Genomic DNA, 19,075 nt, shown 5'->3' with positions numbered 1-19,075 from the left:
CATATTCTAATCCCACAAATGCTTTGAACCTGGTTCCAGATTTTGTGATTGCAGGATTAATTAATGATTGCTTTTAAAGAATTGCAAAATGGGTGCTATTGAAGGGTGTTACTGCTTTGACAACACGTGCAAACAAATGGTGTTCATTGAAGTTAAATGTTCTAGAATTTAATTGCACAGGAAACCAAGGTACAACTTTAAACAGTGGATTACATTAACTTTCTATTTTTTCTGTGCTTCAAGGTCCATGGATGAAAGCTTTAACTTGTCAGATGACAGCTCTGGTCCTAGCCCAGGAATTGTTAGGAAGAAGAAGATAGCAATTGGAGTTATTTTTTCACTCTCAAGAGATGAAGATGAGAACAACAAATTTAATGAATTCTTCTTCTCACATTTTCCACTCTTTGAGAGTCACATGAACAAACTGAAGAGTGCAATAGAACAGGTAAATGCAATCTCTCTTGATTCTTGCACTTGTGTTGCTATACGTTCCCCCTCAGCCCTTTCAGATTTAATTTCTGACTCTTGTTACTGGTTTACAAAAGAGGGATCAATTTGCTGCCTGCTATTGGAACTGCACCAGAAAGGAACTTTGCTCCACAACATCTTTGATGTTTCTTATTGCGAGCAGAAGCAAAGCTTGGGGTGAGGACAGGACATGTTGCATTGTGCTGCAGGGATTGCTGAAAGCTACAACAGTCAGTAGGCTGCGTTGGTTCCCAGCAAGCCCAGGATCAGCCATTGGGAAAGGTGCTTTTAAGGCCACCTTTGCCTCCCTGCTTCAGCTATATCTGAACATTGTGGATGCAGGATAAGAGCCTATCTCTAGGATATTCCAGAGTGTAAATAAATATCAAGTTCTCACTTTCCCTATGTTTTTTTTTTTCCCCTTTTGTTTTAAGCCCCTGATTCTGATGTGTAGGAAACTTTCAAACATGTGGTTAGATTTGCTTCAAATCTCTCTTCTAGGAAATACTTAGTGGTTACTTCACCACTGCAATAAAAACTTTGACCTCTTTTATGCCTTGAATGATGAAAAGCACTGAAGAATCAGAGGCTGCAAATGCATGTGCCTCACCTATCTTCCCTCAGATATGAAAGTTGGCACTTGTACCATCATTTTATCACTTAAAAAAAAAAATTATTTGCATGACTGGTTCCATGAAAGATAAAGTCAAACACATGACTTTGTTTTCCATTTTCTGTGCTTCTATAACTATGTCTGGTGTTACTTATCTGTTTAATGATTGTTTTCAAGGCTATGAAAATGAGTCGTAGATCAGCTGATGCCAGTCAGCGGAGTTTGGCGTATAACAGAATTGTTGATGCCCTGAATGAATTCAGGTGAGCAGTTTGTCTTGTGTCTTTTACGCCTGTTTCTTCAAAAGCACTGAAGTGGTTTAGAAGGACCTCCTCCGCAGTGCAGGATTTTTCAGCCCTTAGAGTTCTTATCTGAAAAGGAAAATGCTCTTGACACCTAGAAAAGTACGATGTCCAATGTCTTCTGTTAAACTTAAGTGCCATAAATGTATTGGTGATAGCAAGCCAGTCTATTCTGTTTGTGGTTTTAGATTTGGTCAAGTGCTTGTATCCATAAGGGTTGAGCGTGAGCAGGGTGTAAGTGACCAAGGTTTTCTGTGCGTTAGGTGGTAACGAAGCCCCCAGCCACCTCTTAAACTGAGACCCAGTGAGAGGGGGATAAGAACTGCAAATCCACATTAGGGAAATCCTCCTCTAGTTGGTATTTTCTTGATGTATGAACAAAACAAGACCTTCACCCTGCTCTAAGTTTTGCTCTAAATGAGTTTCAGATAACCAGCTATGAAGAAGGAGGACTATCGTCTTCACACAGAAAAATGCACTGCTGTAATCTCTTGCTATCAGTACCTGCAGAGAGTCTCTGTTCAGCAGTTACTATACGAAGTAACACAGATAAGCACATCCCTGGCATTTAACCGTGTGTTCTTTCCAGAGTTTAAGTAATGGGGAGGGAAATAAAATGAAATCCGTCTGTTTCAAGTGATTCATCTCCTCTCAGATGGGAGTGGCAGCGTGCTTCCTTTTACAACCAGCATCGAGCTACTTCTTAAAGACATTACACAAGACAAGGCTCTGATGCTTTACAAAGAAAATTGTCATCAGGATGCATTTTACTTTACATTCTCACCTATTTTTCTGTAGTTCTGCGTGCTACCTGGATGCCATGAACTAGGTGGTGTTGCAGGAGGAAGGCACAGTATTTTTTATTTTATTTTTAGAACCTCTCCCCAGGGAAGTGTCGAGGGAGGGCACAGGATGTGTTCGGCAGGGACAGGAGGCAAGGCAGAGAGCACGTGGGCCCGCAGCAAGAACGAGATGGGATGAGCTGTGCCAAGAACTGGAGCTGAGGGAGCACGAAACTTTTGAGAGCCGCAGACTCTGCCCAGGGGGCCTGGGACGGGTTAAGCAACTCTGAGCAGCCACAGGCTTTTCTGCTCCCCCTCTTCCTCTCCTCCCCCTTCTCACCCCGAGCAATTTCTTTGCATTCCCATCCCCTGATAACACCATCTGCCCAGCTGTTTTCCCAAAACTTCCCCCAGATCGTTCTCCCCCGCAGATACATTCGGTGGACTTTGTCCCTTCTTTTCCTCCCCAGCTAAACGCTCTCAGGGCGGTGGAGAGGGGCACTGTGTCCAGAGTCAAAAGCAGGAAAAATGAGCCTGAAAACACCGTGCTGGCTTTTTCCTCCTCGAAGGGAGGTTCACGGGGCTGTGCCCTGCAGGGCAGGGAGGTAACGTCCCGTGTCCTGTCCCATCCATCCCCTCCAGGGTCGGCTGTCTGGTCTCATCTCGCCGAGCGTTGTAGGATGCGGTCCCGCGCATGACCCGGCTGTTGCGTAACCCGCGCCGGGAGCACGCGTGTAACTGCCACTTGGTGCAGAGGTTTCCATGGCGATACAAATATTACTCTTTAATAGCATAGCGAGGTAAATTAAACCCAGTTTAATTTTGTATAAATGGTTTTCCCGGGGCGGCAGACTTGGGTGATTGCATTTTTTGACGCAGCGCTAGCCCGTGCCCCCGGCTGGTCCTGCAGGCTGGCACGGCCCCGAGCCCTGCACTGCAGGCTGCTCACCGAAAGGAAAGTCTTGTGATGATAGGAAAACCTTTCTGTACCGTAAGGAAAGCCTTCCTGTACCGTGCAGGAGCCTTTCAAAGCAGAGCAATATGCCTATAGTAAGAAAAAAAGGCGTATTTAAATACCAGAGGCTGGATGCAAAGTTGTTTTGGCACGGGTTCAGCAAACCCATTTAGGCCACTATTATCTCTTTAGGCGTCTGCGTTCCCACTGAAGTCACGGGGAAGTCAGGAGCTCAAGTCCTTTGGTGAACCTGAGACTTGTGTTGATTTCTACCCTCTTAAGCAAATTCCGCTGGAGGGAAGAAGGGCGCTGACTGCAGTGGGCTGGTGTTTCTAAAACATAATCCCGTGCTGCTTTAACTCCTTGCAGGTGTTCTTTTTTTTTTTTTTTTTCCCTTTGGAAGGAGGACTTTTTTTTTTTTAATGGAATTTCAAAGGAAAAAGGAAAACACAGCTGCTTTCCCTGAAAGGCTTAGACTGCTTCCACAAACCGATGCTATCGCCACGTCTGCCATCAGTGCGGTGCCCAGCCCCAGGCCCACCCTTGCGCCATGAGTCGTTTTGCAACACTTCTCACTCTGTAAAGCAGCGATGGATTTAGCTATTAACACTTGACTTAAAGGCTTAAAACTCGTTGGATGTCAGATGTGCAGACGCATGACTTCTGAAATAAACATTGCGACTCCCCCGGTCCCCGAGGCCAGTGCCGCACACCAACAACCCTGCGCGTGCAGCTGGCTCATACCTGCATGGCAGAGACATAGACTGGCAAGGAAGCCCTGAACACAGGCCTAGGGAAACACCTTTCTCCACTTTCTGGCAGCCACGTTTGATCCTGTTTTATGCCAGTAACTTTTAAGCAGCTTATTTTCAAGGGGAGAAAAAAAGGAGGGGGAAAGATCGAGGGCAGGAGGGTAGGGAGCAAATTCACAGCTGGTCTATGTCACAAACCACTGTTGTATTTTCACTTTGGAAGCAATACCCAAAGAGATGCTTGGCTTTGTCATGACATTGCAGCCAGTGGGTAGCAGAGCAGCTCTCAGCACCACGCCGGGGGCAGCAGCGCTGTGCTGGTGGGGACGGGGAGCTGCAGAGAGCCCCCAGCCCCTTGTCCAGCAGCTCCTGCCTCGTGGGCCCTACAGCACCAGCAGATCCGTCCCGCAGCAGCAGGAAGCTGAGTGCAGCAGCCCCGTGCCTGGCAGCAGGGCTGGGCTGGGCTGTGCCGCTCTCCTCCCAGCCATCTGCACCCGCGGGGCAGGCAAAACCCCAGGGGGCTGCCGGGAGGAGGTTGTTCAGGTCTTGTTTTCATTCGGCTGGTTGGTGCTGAGCTGTGCAAGGTGTAGAGGTGCTTCCTGAGGAGCCCCCCAGCCCCTGCACACCACCAGCCCTCGCTCCTGCCCGTGCTGGGTTCAGCCTCCAAGAAACATTCCCAAATTTCAACCATTTTGAATGCAATGCAGCCCCCTTGAGAGCAGGGTCTGCTGTGTGCACGGGGACGGGGTGCTGGAGCACGGCGAGGGGAGGGGGCTGCTGCTGCAGATGGTCGGGAGGGGTCAACTTCAGCTTTAATTCCTAGTGGGTTTTAATCTGGTTAGCTTCCTGCAGTGTGTTTTTTTTTAATTTTATTACATTTTTTTATCATTCTGGTTTTTGGTATTTTTCCTTTTGGTTTGTTATTGTTGTTTTTTTTTTTTTTCTTTCCTTTTTTTTTTTTTTTTTTAGCAGCTGAAGGAGAGCGTTTCCCCGCCTGCTCGCGGAGCTGGGAGGCATTAATCCTTGCCCTTGGTGTGTGCCGAGGCTGCTCGGCAGCGAGGGTTCCCTGCGCTGCAGTCACATGCCTGCTGGCCGCCCGCCAGTGCAATCTGATCTCGCGCTGAGGAAACACTATCAGCTGCAGATGCAGCCAGGGTTACCAGAATAGTAAATAACGAATCACAAGACCCGGTCTATCTTTTCAACGAAAACAAATATTTTAATACGGTGGGTTTAGTTTAGAAGTAGTTTCTTTTTTCCAAACAGCGGAGCTGCTGCAAGAGGCTCGGCGCGGTTAGTTTGCATAGGAAGCAGAAACCAGCTTTATTTTAGGTTGAGTTGGTTCATTTATCTTCAGCTTCTCTGGTCAGCTGCGTCTGCGCTGTACATTTTGATACTTGGCTTGGGCTTTGAAACTCATCCAGCTCCGAAATTCCCAGTCTTGGGGTTTCTCCCTTTGTTAGGGCCTCCTTAGCCTCCGCTCCAGTTAATGGGCTGTGAACAGAAAGCTTTCTCTCAATAATCCCACCTCCAGCCCCAGCTCTCTGCTACCAAGGCTGTGCGTTCCCAGCCTGTGCCCGATGCTGAGCCGGGTGCTGGGGGGCTGCTGGATGCGACCCTGGCCTCGGCTTCCCCCTCCCCAGCCAGCCCCGGGGTGTCCCTGCCTCTCCTCCTGCTCCAGTGGGAAGCTGTCAGAAAATCCGGCTTGTAAGGAAGACTGGGCTGATTTTGGCTGCTGTCAGCACGTAGCATGGATGTTGTTTTTAATGAAAAATGCTGAAAAAAATTAAGGCAGAGAGGGGCCCAGCCCCTCTCTCCCACCTGCCCTCCTCGCCCCGTCCCGTCCTGCCGCAGCCTCGGTGCACAAGCACGCGTGGGGCTCTGCTTCCTGCAGGCTTTCACTTTAAACTCTCAGCCACCGAAGGTTTGGCAGCTGCTGCTCGAGAGTGTTTGCCTGCCTGCCATGCTCAGCCATTGCCTCAGTTCTGGAAGTGTCTGTGAATTTCAGGCCAGCATGTCCAAGGAGGATCTGTATAAACCAGGGGCGTTCCTAGACGTAAATCCATGTCCTGTAACACAAAAGTCTCTCTTCTAGAAAAAGCAGTACCTGAGGTGGGCAGACACCTGAATCGATCAGCCATTTCCTTTGTTGGATTTTCTTTTTCTTTTTCTTTTTCTTTTTTTTTTTTTTAAGGCTTATGTTGTTAGTGTGATGGAAACGTAGCTCCGTGCAGTGTCGTAACACAGGCGTTGTGCTCAGAGCAAAGCCATCGTTTGGTTTAGATCAGGAGTTTGGCAGTGATCTGAGGGGTTTTAATCTGGCGTTTTACTGCAAAGGCAGCGTTTTAACCATACGTTTACTGGTCTCTGTGAAGTCAAAAAGGATGTGGGTAGGTGCAAAATCCTTGAAGCCGTGGGGTAGCTGATATGTTTGTAGTTAAAGCAGGGACCTGGGCCCCTTCCCTGCAAAGCCACACGTTGGTAGGTTTGGGGTGGAGATGCACCGGTTGTTAAAGCAGGGGGGGAGCTTTTTTAAAGCATTTATAAGGCATTTTTATAAAGCAGATGCACATAAATTCACACTAGTCACAAACCAGCTATGGAGGAGTTCTGTGTTTTGAATGAAACGTAGTGAAAGCAGGGAAGCAACCACAACAAAAACTCATTCATCTCTGTCCATCTCCGTCTCTGCCTTTCGTTGTTTGGTTTAATTCCAGATTTATTCTTTTTTTCCTAGAACGACCATTTGCAACCTCTACACGATGCCGCGGATCGGGGAGCCCGTCTGGCTTACTATGATGTCGGGGACACCAGAGAAGAACCAGCTGTGCCATCGCTTCATGAAGGAATTCACTTTCTTGATGGAAAACGCTGCTAAAAACCAGTATGGTGGATTTCAGTTTTTACATGTATACGTGTTTATGTCTTTTTTAAAAAAAAAACAATTTTTAAATCAATTTTTAAATCTTGGTAGTAAGTGAGAAAGAATCAAAAGGCCATCCATAAATGCTTTAGTTTTTAAACAGAAGTGTAGTAAGCAAGTATCCCCATGAAATGCCTCCTTCCATAATCCTCTAAATCCTGGTAAAGGCTAAACATTTGAAACGCGTCCATAGGAAGCGCGTGATGGGTGTGTATGTCTGGAAGGGGATGAACATACCTTGTGAAATGCATTCATCTACCTTTCAAAATCGGTTATCATATGATGAGCAAGGTTAGACATTCAGAAAGAGAGCCACGTGTGGAGTGCTGTCTGACCGCAAATTGCTATTAAACCTGACTTCTGTAAAATGTCCCTAAAGAAATAGTTTGCTTCGCTAGCATTCACCTCTCTGCCCTCTGGACAAAGCCCTGGGCAGTTGTTAAAAACTGAGAGAGAGAATGCTCTCAGTAAACTCAGCAGAATCTGATAAATTTACTCTTTTGTCAACAGTTCATCCTTTTTCCCCAGGGCATGAATTGGGGAAGTTTTTCAAGTGTTTGGCTCTACTGAAAATCCTAAAACGAGCACAAACATGTGGAGCTGAGTGGGGATGAGCAGAGAGCCCAGCTGTTAGCTCAGGGGAACGTGCTGGTGTGCGGTGGGGAAGGCGCAGCTGCAGGGGAGGTGGCACCCGCTGCTCCTCACGGCCTTCAGCTTCGCCACCCAGGGGTAATTTTGTCATCTTTTCCCTCCCCCAGACGGGGAGGACACAGTCAGTGGGCAGTGTGTGTGCTTTCAGTGCAAGGGAGAAACTGTAGGGATTTGTGAGGGGGTTCAAATGCACCTTCCTAAAACAAGTTCCCACTGCACTGGAAGCTTTTCCCCAGGATTAGCCTCTTTCAGTCCCTGTCACTCTGAGCTCTGTGCTTCTTATTTACATTTAAATGGCCATTTGTTTGGGCTTGTTTGGTTTATTTTCAATATAGCAAGATTCACACTGATGGAAGCCAGAGGAAAATCAAGCCCTGTATCCTTGGCAATCTGGTTTTAAGTCTGCTTTCCTCTTCTGGCTGTCTCTGCTCAGGAAACAGGGCTAAATTTAAGCCGTAGGGATTCTGATAGTTGTAAAATATTCAAGCAGCGTTATTTTGAGGCTCAGTGAAGTTTGTCTGTTTTCCTCCCTGGGCACTGGAGCTGCTGCAGCAGCCGCCAGCACCATCTGTCGGTGCGCGGGAGGATCTTGGGCTGAGCTGCCACATGCTCGTCCTGCAGGGAAGGGAGCCTGGGAGGGAAAGGCTGTCCTGTCCTCCTTGGCAGCAGAAACTGTGCTCTACCGTACAGAAAATCAGATAATTAACACTTTTTAGAAAGTTTTTTTGTCTAGCTGGTGAAAACTGATTAATCTGGGTAAGGACAGAGCCTTTCAGGCTGAGCTATCTTTCTTTTCCTGATGGTGTTACAGAACTTGGGGGGTGGTAGTTCTGAAAAGGAGCAGCCATACGTGCTTAAATTGCATCACAGTTTTATGAAACAACACAGTACCTAACTGCTTTACAGGTATGACAGCAAATATCACAGCCTTCCTCCTCATTAACAGTCCCAGACCTTACGGATGTGGGACCTGCAGCTTGGAGCGGTCATGTCAGAGGCCACAGAGTGCCACTGTCTTCTTCAGTGAACAGCAGAAGTCGGTTTTGAGGTGTTTTACAACACAGAGCTTTCAAAATAGGAAGTCTCATAATTATTGCCAAAGAGAGGAACTGGGTTGCCACAAGTCTAAACTATTTCATTTTACTTCAGATGTGTGTTCTAAAAAAGAGCTCTGCAGGTGTGGGAGAGGACCAAAGGTCAGTCCTCTGCCTTCGTGAGGCTGTTTCTGCCATCCAGGATCCATGCAGACCATGGAAGCGCTGTCAGTTTAACACGCTGAGTGTTCACCTGGAAAACATGCTGTCGAACATCTTTCTTTCAGGTTCTTACCAGCCTTACTGACTGCAGTCCTGACTAACCACCTGGCCTGGGTCCCTACGGTCATGCCGAACGGCCAGCCACCTATACGAATCTTCCTGGAAAAGCATTCTTCCCAGAGCGTGGACATGCTGGCCAAAACTCACCCCTACAACCCGCTGTGGGCACAGCTCGGTACGTGGCAAACATCTAAACCATGTAACAGCGCGGTGTAAGTGGGTACAAGCAGGGTGATTTTTATGGATCCTTGCTTCTTTTCCCTCCACACATTCAAACTTTTTGGTTTCCCACTCAAAACAAAAGCATGTATTTCAGGCTCAGAGGTATTCACTGTATTTTTTTATACATGCTGTATTATTTTTTTGCACTAGCAACTATAAAATGTCACCCAAAAAGTAAAGCCCTCTTTAGTCGTCTAAGCCAGGTCTCTTAAGGTCACCTGCCCTGGTGATGATGAAGGATCCTGGTCCTTCTCTTCTCCTTTCTCTATAAAGAAACTCCGTTTTGGTATTTTGGGATGCTGCTATTAACAAGCCTGATTCTAGAAAGAACAAATCGAAGAAATTCATCATCGAAGTGGCCATACTGTCAGTACAACAGGCAAAGGTGAACCTGGAGCCCAGTCTTCCAAGCTGTCAAAAAACCCTTATGACCCATCGGAGGGCTCAAGGGGAAGGGAAAGAAGGCAGCTTCAGCTGGGCACCTGCCACTGACACTTTTTGCCTTCATTCTTGGCATAGGGTTGTGTCTACTGACAACTTGCTTTTGGTAGGGAAAAGTTCAGCCCAGTTTCCAGACTATCCAGGGTAATTCAGAGCAGTTGCCTCCTCTCTTCCCTAGCTATATAAGGAACCTGGGAGACCAGCCTCCAGAGCCAGGCACTGAAGTTAGGTGGTGCAAATGCTCCCTAATAGATGAGATCAGATGTCTCCCTACCAGCGTGTCACCTTACATACCATACCAGCAGCCTAGTTAGAATTCTCTGTATTAAAACCAAAATACTGTTATAGCTGTCCTCTTCTGATTCAGTGTTTTTCTGCTGTGGGCTTGGCCTTTGAAAGATGGACAACAGTTGTCCGTTAGAGGAATCATTTGTTTTAAAGATGCAAAACATTTGTCTGTTTTATTTCCTGTTCTAGGTGACTTGTATGGGGCTATCGGATCACCTGTGAGATTAGCAAAAACAGTTGTGGTTGGCAAAAGGCATGACCTGGTACAGAGATTGCTTTATTTCCTCACTTACTTCATCAGATGCTCAGAACTTCAGGAGACACATCTTCTAGAAAATGGGGAAGATGAAGCCATAGTCATGCCTGGAACTGTTATAACGACCACGCTGGAGAAAGGAGAAGTAGAAGAATCCGAGTACGTGCTTGTCACAATGCACAAGAACAGGGGCAACTTGCTGCCGAGGGAGTCTGAAGAAACGAGAACTCCCAACTGTAGCTGTAAATATTGCAAATGTCCCATTTCCCTCGCACAAAACATAGAAGGTGTTTCACAGCAAGAGAGAGAGGACACGCAAAACACTCCTAAGGTAGAGCTGGAAACGTCTTCAGACGAGAGCAGAACTATTGTTCCTGATGATTGCCAGGAAGATGCAGCTGATGTTAAGCCACCAAGAACCTGCCTGGACACCAACCTGGACAGCGTGGTGTGCGCAGGGGCGGCTTCACCAGAAAAACGTGTATCGACAGAATCTGGTTTGGAGCCAGCAGCAAACGTGTGGAGGGATGAAGACCCGCTGGAATCGGGCAACCAGGCAGTCAGTGCAACAAGGTCACCCGGTATAGCTGTGGAAAAGAAGCCTCCGGATAAGCTCTTCTGCGATACGTTTCCTTGCAGTGCTGCTGAAGCTCAGACAAAGGTGACTTTCCTCATCGGAGACTCCATGTCACCTGATTCAGACATCGAGCTCAGAAGTCAGGCAGTAGTGGAACAAATTGCGAGGCATCACAGCCCGCCAGCAGCGGAGGAAGGAGGAGTGTCTGCTGATCAGAACTGTGAAGCTAAACAAACTGGTGAGGACCAAAATAGAGACTGTGGGACAACTGAACCCTTTCCTCAAGTTGCTAACGAGCATCAGAGCTGGAATCCAAACCCATACAACGCTGAGAGCATGAGTCTGTTTGATGAATATTTTACTGATGACAGTTCAATTGAAACCCGGACTATTGATGATATTCCAGGGCAAGCAGCTGCGGACCTTCTCGCTCACAACAGTAGTTTAGAGTTTTCTAAAAACCTGTGTACAAAGACTAGCAAACCACCTAGCGAATTTTGTAAATTTATGGACTCCGTTCAACAGGAGACGTACAAAATCTGCTTTGCTGAGCAGGACCAAAGAGAGAAAATCTCTATTCGTGTCCCCCATGGGGACAGAGAAAACACAGAGAAAAAGGTCGCCCCGGGAATTGATTGGGACATTCCAAGAAATGAGAGCTCGGATAGTGCCCTGGGTGACAGTGAAAGCGAGGATGCTGGTCATGATCTAACCAGGCCAAGCAGTAACTATTACGGAGGAGAGCAGGAAGATTGGGCAGAAGAATATGAGATTCCTTTTCCCGGGTAAGTGCTATTCAGCAGTAACAGAGACCAAAAAAGATGCAGCCTCTTATGTCACATGTTGGGAGGAATGCAGGCTAACTTGGCATCAGTGGTTGGAAAAGTGTCTCCTGAGCTTGCTGGTTGTAAAAGAATACGGAGAGATCAGTGGTCTGGAAAAAAATATTAATTGTGCTTTGTGATCTTGGCTCCTATCCTTTTCTTCCGCAATGGCTGACTGCAAAAGCTGACTTTAAAATGTTTCTTTTTTAAAAGTGCTTGAATGGAAGTTAAAGTAGATATGATAAACGTGTGAGTGCAACCTCTTTGAAAGCTGAATTTGGTATATACGATTGTACATCTCCCTGATATGCCTTCCTTGCAGGTCAAAATTAGTTGAAGTGAACTCTGTCCAGCCCAGTATCGCCAATTTTGGAAGATCCTTACTAGGTGGCTACTGTTCGTCGTACGTCCCTGACTTTGTTTTGCAAGGAATAGGAAGTGATGAAAAGCTGAGGCACTGTTTGGTGTCAGATTTGTCTCACGCTGTGCAGGTAATTAAGCTCTATTTGGTAAATGTGTTTGTCGCAGTAGGAAAGGTAAATGTTTTCAAACCCACAGATCTGCAGGAAGGGGAAACGCTTACAGTCACAGCTCTCTTCAGGTGTCTCCACTCCCAGATCACCATTTTTTTTTCTCGTTTCTCAATTAATGTATCTCAAAAATGTTGTTATTTCCCTGCAAATCTGGAGCACAAAAATTTAAATAAGCCCGAGAGGCCTGTGGCCTGGGCAAGATGGATCTCTGTGCTGAGCCGCAGAGAAATTGGAGTCCTGCAGACATTGCAGCCTGCTGAGAGCCGAGTGCCCACAGGATGCAATGCTGCTGAACCAGATTAAACACGGAGGCTGCTGTGTGTCCCTTCCCAGGCATGGAATTGTGCAGCAGTGGTGCTGAACTCCCTGTGCTCCCCCAGGACATCCCCTTTCCGTGCACGTCTGGCCACCCTGCTGCTGCTCCCGGAGAGCCCACCAGCAGCACCCAGTCCTGCAGGCACACCAGCTCCTTTCAGGCTTGTCACAGCTTCTGAGGGTGCTGGCTTTGTAGGGAGAGGAGAGATTGATATCAAACGAGGGTCCTGAGCGGGCTTGTTGAGCCCACGAGATGCACTGGGGCTCCAGGAGCTCCCTTTTTAAAACCTCCCTGGCTCCTCCCCTAAAGAGGAGGCTGGAAGGAGGCGAGTTGAGCGCAGGCTGAGCTGGGTGCTCCCTCTGCTGGCCCTCCTCTCACAGCAAACCAGTGCCAAGTGGGAACAGAGCTGACCTCATGAACACACCCGTGTTCAAAAGCAAGTAGGGTTTCTGGTGCTTTCAGTTTTAGGGGTTCAAAATACAAACAATATACTTGAAAATATGCTTTAAACGTGCTCATTTTTACCTATATTCAGTCAGAACTCTTTATATCAAATACCAAAAGATAAAATTGTCAGCCAGTGCCATGCTCTCAAGCCTGGAATAAAATGTTTAATAAGAACTGTCCTTCCAAGACCGTGCCTTCCTTACAATAAAGCTCTGTTTTAATGGATGGAGCACAATCCTTAGCACGTTACCGTGCCTTAGGTGAGGCAGTGTCTGGGATGCTGCCCCTGCTGTCCAGGGTAGCGATGCTTTGTGAGGAGACTTTGCCAGTTGCTGTTCTCAGAGGTCTGCTATTCTGTTTTTGTTCCTAGCACCCTGTTCTGGATGAGCCGATTGCAGAAGCCGTCTGCATTATTGCAGACACGGACAAATGGACGGTGCAAGTGGCCAGTAGCCAGAGACGGATGATCGACAACAAGCTGGGAAAAGAAGTGTTAGTCTCCAGCCTCGTCTCTAACCTGCTTCATTCCACTCTGCAGCTTTACAAGCATAACTTGTCTCCAAACTTTGTAAGTATGAATGAAAATCGAGGGGGTGATGTTGTTAAAACATCCTTTCACTTCAGAGGCTAAAGATGTTGTAAGGTTGCGTAGTTCAGTTGTCCATAGCCACAATTTTAGTAGCCAGCACATCCCCTGATGTAGCTGCCTGAGCTGTCTATTTAAACCCTGCTCTGTATCCAAGACAGCTGTCTCATTAATTCTGATTTAAAAAGCAATCAAAAACTTCTGCTCAAAAGTGGGAGTCTTGCCAGTAAAGAAATATCTGCTAATGTGTTACTAATTATTCACCTAGACACGGGCAAAGAGAAGGCAGTAGATGTGTGGAGTCTGGGCTGTTCTGGCTGTGTGCAGTTTGGCCACGGCGCTGTGCTGTCCCTGACACGATGTCTTTCTTTGCTTTCTAGTGTGTTATGCACCTGGAAGATCGGCTGCAGGAGCTCTATTTCAAGAGCAAGATGCTGTCTGAATATCTCAAGGGCCAGATGAGAGTTCACGTCAAAGAGCTGGGTGTTGTGCTGGGGTACGATCACAAACTTCCTCAGAGCAGTGCTGCCCTGGGTTTCCTGGTGCCAAATCCTCCGCCTGGGTTTGTCCTAAGCACAGAGAATGGATTCCTAAATGGGACTGGAACCGTGGTGTGGCATAAATCACCCATGGCTGCAGGCTTCTCCTTAGCCATTGCTTGATCCCGAGGAACCCCCAGCCTCTCTCTCTTCCCTCCGGGCAGGAAGCTGGGCTCAGCACTCCAGAGCTTATCGGAGTCGTCCCTCAGTTGGTCAGTCAGCACTGAGCAACGGGGGGCACCCGAGTCCTCCAGGTTGACTTTCCCTGCATGGCAGAAAGCACCCTCCGTGTCATGTAAGGCACATAATATGTCTCCGTGGGCGTGGGGCGCAGGCAGAGGAGCTATTTACGGGGTGTTTATAGGAGGGCTCAGAATATCTCCGTGCAGGAGAGCAGGGTGAGCAGCAAGGCACACGGAGCTGGAGACGGGGAGCAGCGGCAGCGCTGTGCCAGGGCTCCCTGGTGGCAGCAGGAGTTGAGCCTGGCCCTCTGCTCCCGTGCTTTGCTCCCCAGCTGCTGCTGCCCTTGCTTGGAGGGCAGGAGGGGATGTGCTGGTTCTCCTCCCTCCATCTGCCACCTCACCTCTTTGTTGCCCCTGTGAGAAGCGAGGCAGGTAGGAGCAGAGCGCAGCGGTGCCGGTGCAGGTCTGTCACCTCTCTCCGTCTGAGCAGGCACGGCTGGATGCTAAAACACCCCGCTGGCTGGAGTTTGTAACCCAGCCAGCAGTACTGCATTAGGACAGGAGCACGATTGGCTTTAATTCTACCTGGGGGATGTCCTGCCACTCCGAGCTGTGCACGCTCACAGCCCCGGTACAAACACTCGGGCTTGGGCAGGCAGCAGAGCTCCTAAGGCACTTTTTCAGCCCAGCTGTGTTTTGGGTCAGATAAATGTGACTCTTCTGCTTCCTTTCAGGATTGAATCCAGCGACCTCCCTTTACTGGCAGCTGTAGCAAGCACTCACTCTCCGTATGTTGCCCAGATACTGCTCTAAAATGCCAGAGGGCACAGACGTTTACCTCTTCCCCCTGGAAACAAAAGTGGAAGACAACTTGTTCTGGATCCTTTCTCTTTGCAGCAGCCGAAACAGCCTGCTCGCTGAGCTGCACCATCTCCATATATGACTGCACATCGTGCAAACGCTTGGAGACTTTTCCTCTCCCACTTGGTCTTTTGTAGAAAAAAAAAAAAAAAAAAAAAAAAAAAAAAGGATAAAGAAAGGAAAAAAAGGAAAATGAGTAAGCCCAAGATTTCAACCATGGAAAAGTGAAAATTTTAGCGAAAGCTGAAGATCTGCATTTTTTTATCAGTTTCTGCCACAATGGCTAACTGTAATTTATACTGGGGAACGCAAGGAAGAACTGCCTTGAGAAATATTTGATGCTATTGCCAATTATAAACTTACCAAGAGAAGGCAGCAGCTGTCTTCAGACCGGCTTCTATCGATGAGGATCGTGTTCAGATCTGTAATTCTCAAGCTACAACGATTTGTAAACAGCTTCTACTTTTTCACCTGGTAGTCAAATTCTGGAGACTTCCCAGAGGAAGAACAAGGGTTGGAGGGGGACTGTTTTGTTTTGTAAAAAGCTTATTAATGAATGACACTCAGCTCCAAAATCTATTTATGATCTTTCTCCTGAGGAGAGGGAATAGTGGGGGGACAGGGAGGAGGCAGGGAGAGGCCAACGGGCGAGCTAAAGGTGGAGATTCTCTTTCTTGGCTGGATGTCGTAACCAGTATTAAATGTTTATAATGTTTAAATGTTGCTTTATATTAAGTGATGCTTTTTTTGACAACATAATCAAAATGTTAGGGAAAAAAAAAAAGAACATTGGCTGAAGTTTCCCCATGGGGCCCCCAGAACGACATGACTATTACCTCTAACTTTTTTATGGTCTGTAATGTTCTTGCAACATCGTATTATTTTTACAGCAGTCAGCCAGCTATTGAAATATTGAGCTAGAAGTAGTTGTACCAAAGCATTGGGGAAAAAATGAACAGACTATTACCCTTAATTGCTCAGGTAACTAATTGATATATTTTTTAAAACCATTCTACAAAAAAAAATGAACATTGATTACTCCATAGAGTAGTAATATCAAAATTATTTTTGGACAAAGTATACCCTCGATGCAGATGGCTCTAATCCCTTTTCTACTCACTCGTGTAATTACCAGCAGGAAATGTTGTTTATTTTATTCTCAGCATTTCTCCTTTACTCAGCCATCACCGTTTTGTCACTGTATATACAACAGTTGTAAGAATAGCTGATGGAACCAATCTGGTGTAAGTAATGTAAATATCCAGTGGTAGGTGGATTATGTTTTCAAAGGCTCTACTACCTCAGTTTAACTGGACACTTCATTATGGGCTTTTCTTTGCTTATTTGTCCTAGCAGCCAATTCATGTTGCTGATGTTTGGTTCTGTTTTCATCGATTGCATTCAGTATATTGAGCTTCATGGATTATCCACAGAAGTAGGAGATACGTGTTCACTTGGTCACTGAACTGCATAAGTGATTCTACAAATATGCCATTCTGTAATCATATTTTCGATAGCATAGCACGCCTTCTATTGTTGTTTGCAGAGTTATTTTACATACAATCTATTTTAACCATTTTATAAACTTGAAAACAATAGGAGAGATCCCTGCCCCGCTGCTGTCAATGACAAAACTCTCCTTCCTTCCTTTGCTGGGGCCAGATTGCACCCAGGGTGTTTTTTCAGTGATATTTAAAATCTGTAACTCAAGACTCTGTTCCAGGGAAGAGCTACATGGGCAAACCCACACCAATTTCCGTGCAGGACTGAGTCAACGTTAGCGAGCAAACCCGACTTCAATACAGGCAGTGTCATTTAAAACTCTTTTGTATATAAAATCTAATGCTGACTGCTGCAGGGAAGAAACTTGTGTTTATTGTGTGATCTAAGGAAATGTTTCTCCCCTATTCTTTAAGCGTCCTCTCCTCGCCACACAATTGTGTTACATCTGGCTTTTGGAATGAGCACAGAATGCAGGGGCCCAGTTGTGTAAACACGTTTTTAATGAAATATAGGATTGAGCTCAGAATCCGAATTTTTAACTCTTTGCCATGGTGTAGCCACTAGTTCTGATTCTGAACGTCGTTCGTGGATCTGCAGCCGTAACCTCATCGTGGCGGAGCCGCCAGGCTTGGTGCTGCCGGGTGCTGCTGCCGTGGTCCCGATGCCGGAGCCACCGGTGGCTGCTGCCTGTGGTATGTGCTCGGATCTGTTCAACCTGAGGGCTTGGTTGGGAAGCTCTGCACCATCATCCTGCCACCTCACGGTTGTGCTGACAGCGCACTGGGACAGGACGCATCCTGCTCTCCATGTAACCATCAGTAGGCAAGTCATGGGTAGTGCTTTGAAGCGGATTTGACTCTGGAGCACGAGAAGCCCTGGCACAGCTTGAGATTGGCGTTGAGAAGAGAGCTGGTGCTCGGTGGCATCCTCCTCTGCTGCCTTCTGCCTGACGCAGCCCATTACCATCACTGCAATGATTTGTTGGGTCACTCCGAGGAGAGGAGGCCACGGATGCGGCTTCCTCGCCGTGTGCCCGGGGCTGCCGGCGGTGTTTGTTTATTGCCATCGTGGGGAAAACGCGAACGAAGCTGTCGTGTGCTGGGGAGGTTTTCTGGAAGTGAACTTCTCGGGTACGTGAACAACGTGGTACGTGTGTCGATTTGGTGAATAATACAAAAAGGGATCTTTCACAGGACTGTAGCGTTGGCTTTTAAAAAGTATATCACAGTTGTTTATGTGAATAGGCGACTAATGCGTTTGGTTTCTTTTGTTCCACTATTATCAATCTCCATTAACATGTCTTAATTTTCTGGCTGAAAACTAAGTGTACTAGGCACGAAAATTAGCAAACGTTTTTTTTTGTTTTGTTTCAATTGGCAAACACTGGGCTGCTAAGAACAAAAAATATTTCAAAGAAAGGATTTTACACCTTGCCTCTGTTTTCCCTATGAGATATTATAGATGTTTTATGACAATTTTTTTGCTTTCTCTAAATTATTTAGATGGTGGTACTTGTAAAATGCTGGGTAAAATGTACATACTTGTTCTCTCTTCTGTTTTTGTATATATTTCCCAAGATGTGCACTTGTATTATAATAACCATTCCCAATTTTAGGGGAAATTTGTGCAATAAATACAGTATGTCAATTTATTCCTGGGACATTTTCTGTATTTTTTTTATGCTTGCAGTAAGAGCATGCTGGTGATGCTAAAATCTTTAAGCAGCTCAAGCTTGACACCTGTGCGCCTCTTCCCACACGTCCCTTTTGGGGTCTGCTTCGTGGTGCTGCAGCCGTTTACTTCGGGGTCTCTCAAGGAATTGGCCATTTCGGATGGAGGTTTGCGCTTGCTGTCCCTTGGCTGTGAATGGGGATGGTGCAAAAAATGGCAATCAGATAGGAAGGTGGTCCCGAGCGTCTTTGCTGATGCTGGAGGAGGTGTGTGCATAAAGCAGTGCTCCTCTCTGGGCTGCACATCGCTCCGAAATGTGTCCCGCTAGCAGGGTGTTCGTAGTGACTTCCCTACAAGAGAAGAGAGTTTTGCACGGAGAACTTGGTGTTACCAGAGCAATGATCATGAGGTGCCCTCCTGACAGGGGATGCGCGAGGTTAGCGGGGATCATGTGTCTCCGCGTGGGTGTTTGGCCAGAGATTGTTAGCAGTAAACTCAGCAATAGAACCGCTGCAGCATCCAGAAAATGCTGATGGTAATGCCCAGAACTGATTTCCCTCTTAGATCTCCAGCCAGACAGGGATACAGCACTTGCTAGCCCCTGGTTTTTCATGTATTGCTCCTCTTCTGGAATTCCCTTGATTTTCCTGATGCACAGGAGAAGTTAACTAACCGCTGCCTGGCCAAAAGCAGGCGTGCAAGTGCTGCAGCACCCTTCATGCACGCCCTGTGCAATTCCCCACGGCTCCACAGAGGAGCAGTGGCTTTGTCCTGTGCAGTTTAGGGCACCATAACAGCAGCACCGCTCCGGGGGCACAGGGTGGGAGGCTGCTCGCGGCCTCGCTGAGGTCTGCACGAGCACGGTGCTGCTGGGCGGCTCGTCCTGAACCCCTCTTGTGTTGTCTCTGCGAATGTGATGCTCAGATTTGAACATTTCCCATTCCAAACAGTGGCCTTGTAACTGGAGTTAAATGCAAGCACACACCCTGGGGATGCGCGTGTCTTTCCGAAGCTGTGTGCTGAAAGCAACGCCTCTGTTTATGCTCTGCAGTGTGCACATTCTGTTC

At 47.1% G+C, this 19,075-nt stretch overlaps 1 protein-coding gene across 3 annotated transcripts in view; it reads left to right on the top strand.

Moving 5' to 3' along the window:
* Positions 1-15,001, top strand: part of FNIP1 (folliculin interacting protein 1) — a 61,643-nt gene extending 46,642 nt beyond the window's left edge. For all 3 annotated transcript variants that reach the window (XM_032196878.1, XM_032196876.1, XM_032196877.1), the window contains 9 exons: positions 244-445; positions 1,259-1,344; positions 6,610-6,756; positions 8,768-8,937; positions 9,903-11,331; positions 11,693-11,861; positions 13,037-13,234; positions 13,633-13,748; positions 14,708-15,001. In XM_032196878.1, coding sequence (XP_032052769.1) covers positions 244-445; positions 1,259-1,344; positions 6,610-6,756; positions 8,768-8,937; positions 9,903-11,331; positions 11,693-11,861; positions 13,037-13,234; positions 13,633-13,748; positions 14,708-14,786 — 2,596 coding nt within the window. In that variant the 3' untranslated portion in view covers positions 14,787-15,001. The remainder of the gene's footprint in view (positions 1-243; positions 446-1,258; positions 1,345-6,609; positions 6,757-8,767; positions 8,938-9,902; positions 11,332-11,692; positions 11,862-13,036; positions 13,235-13,632; positions 13,749-14,707) is intronic.
* Positions 15,002-19,075: the final 4,074 nt, after the last annotated feature.

Source organism: Aythya fuligula, chromosome 14 (assembly GCF_009819795.1).
Source record: "Aythya fuligula isolate bAytFul2 chromosome 14, bAytFul2.pri, whole genome shotgun sequence".
In the NCBI taxonomy this organism is placed as follows: Eukaryota; Metazoa; Chordata; class Aves; order Anseriformes; family Anatidae; genus Aythya; species Aythya fuligula.
This window is presented reverse-complemented; position numbering and strand designations above follow the sequence as displayed.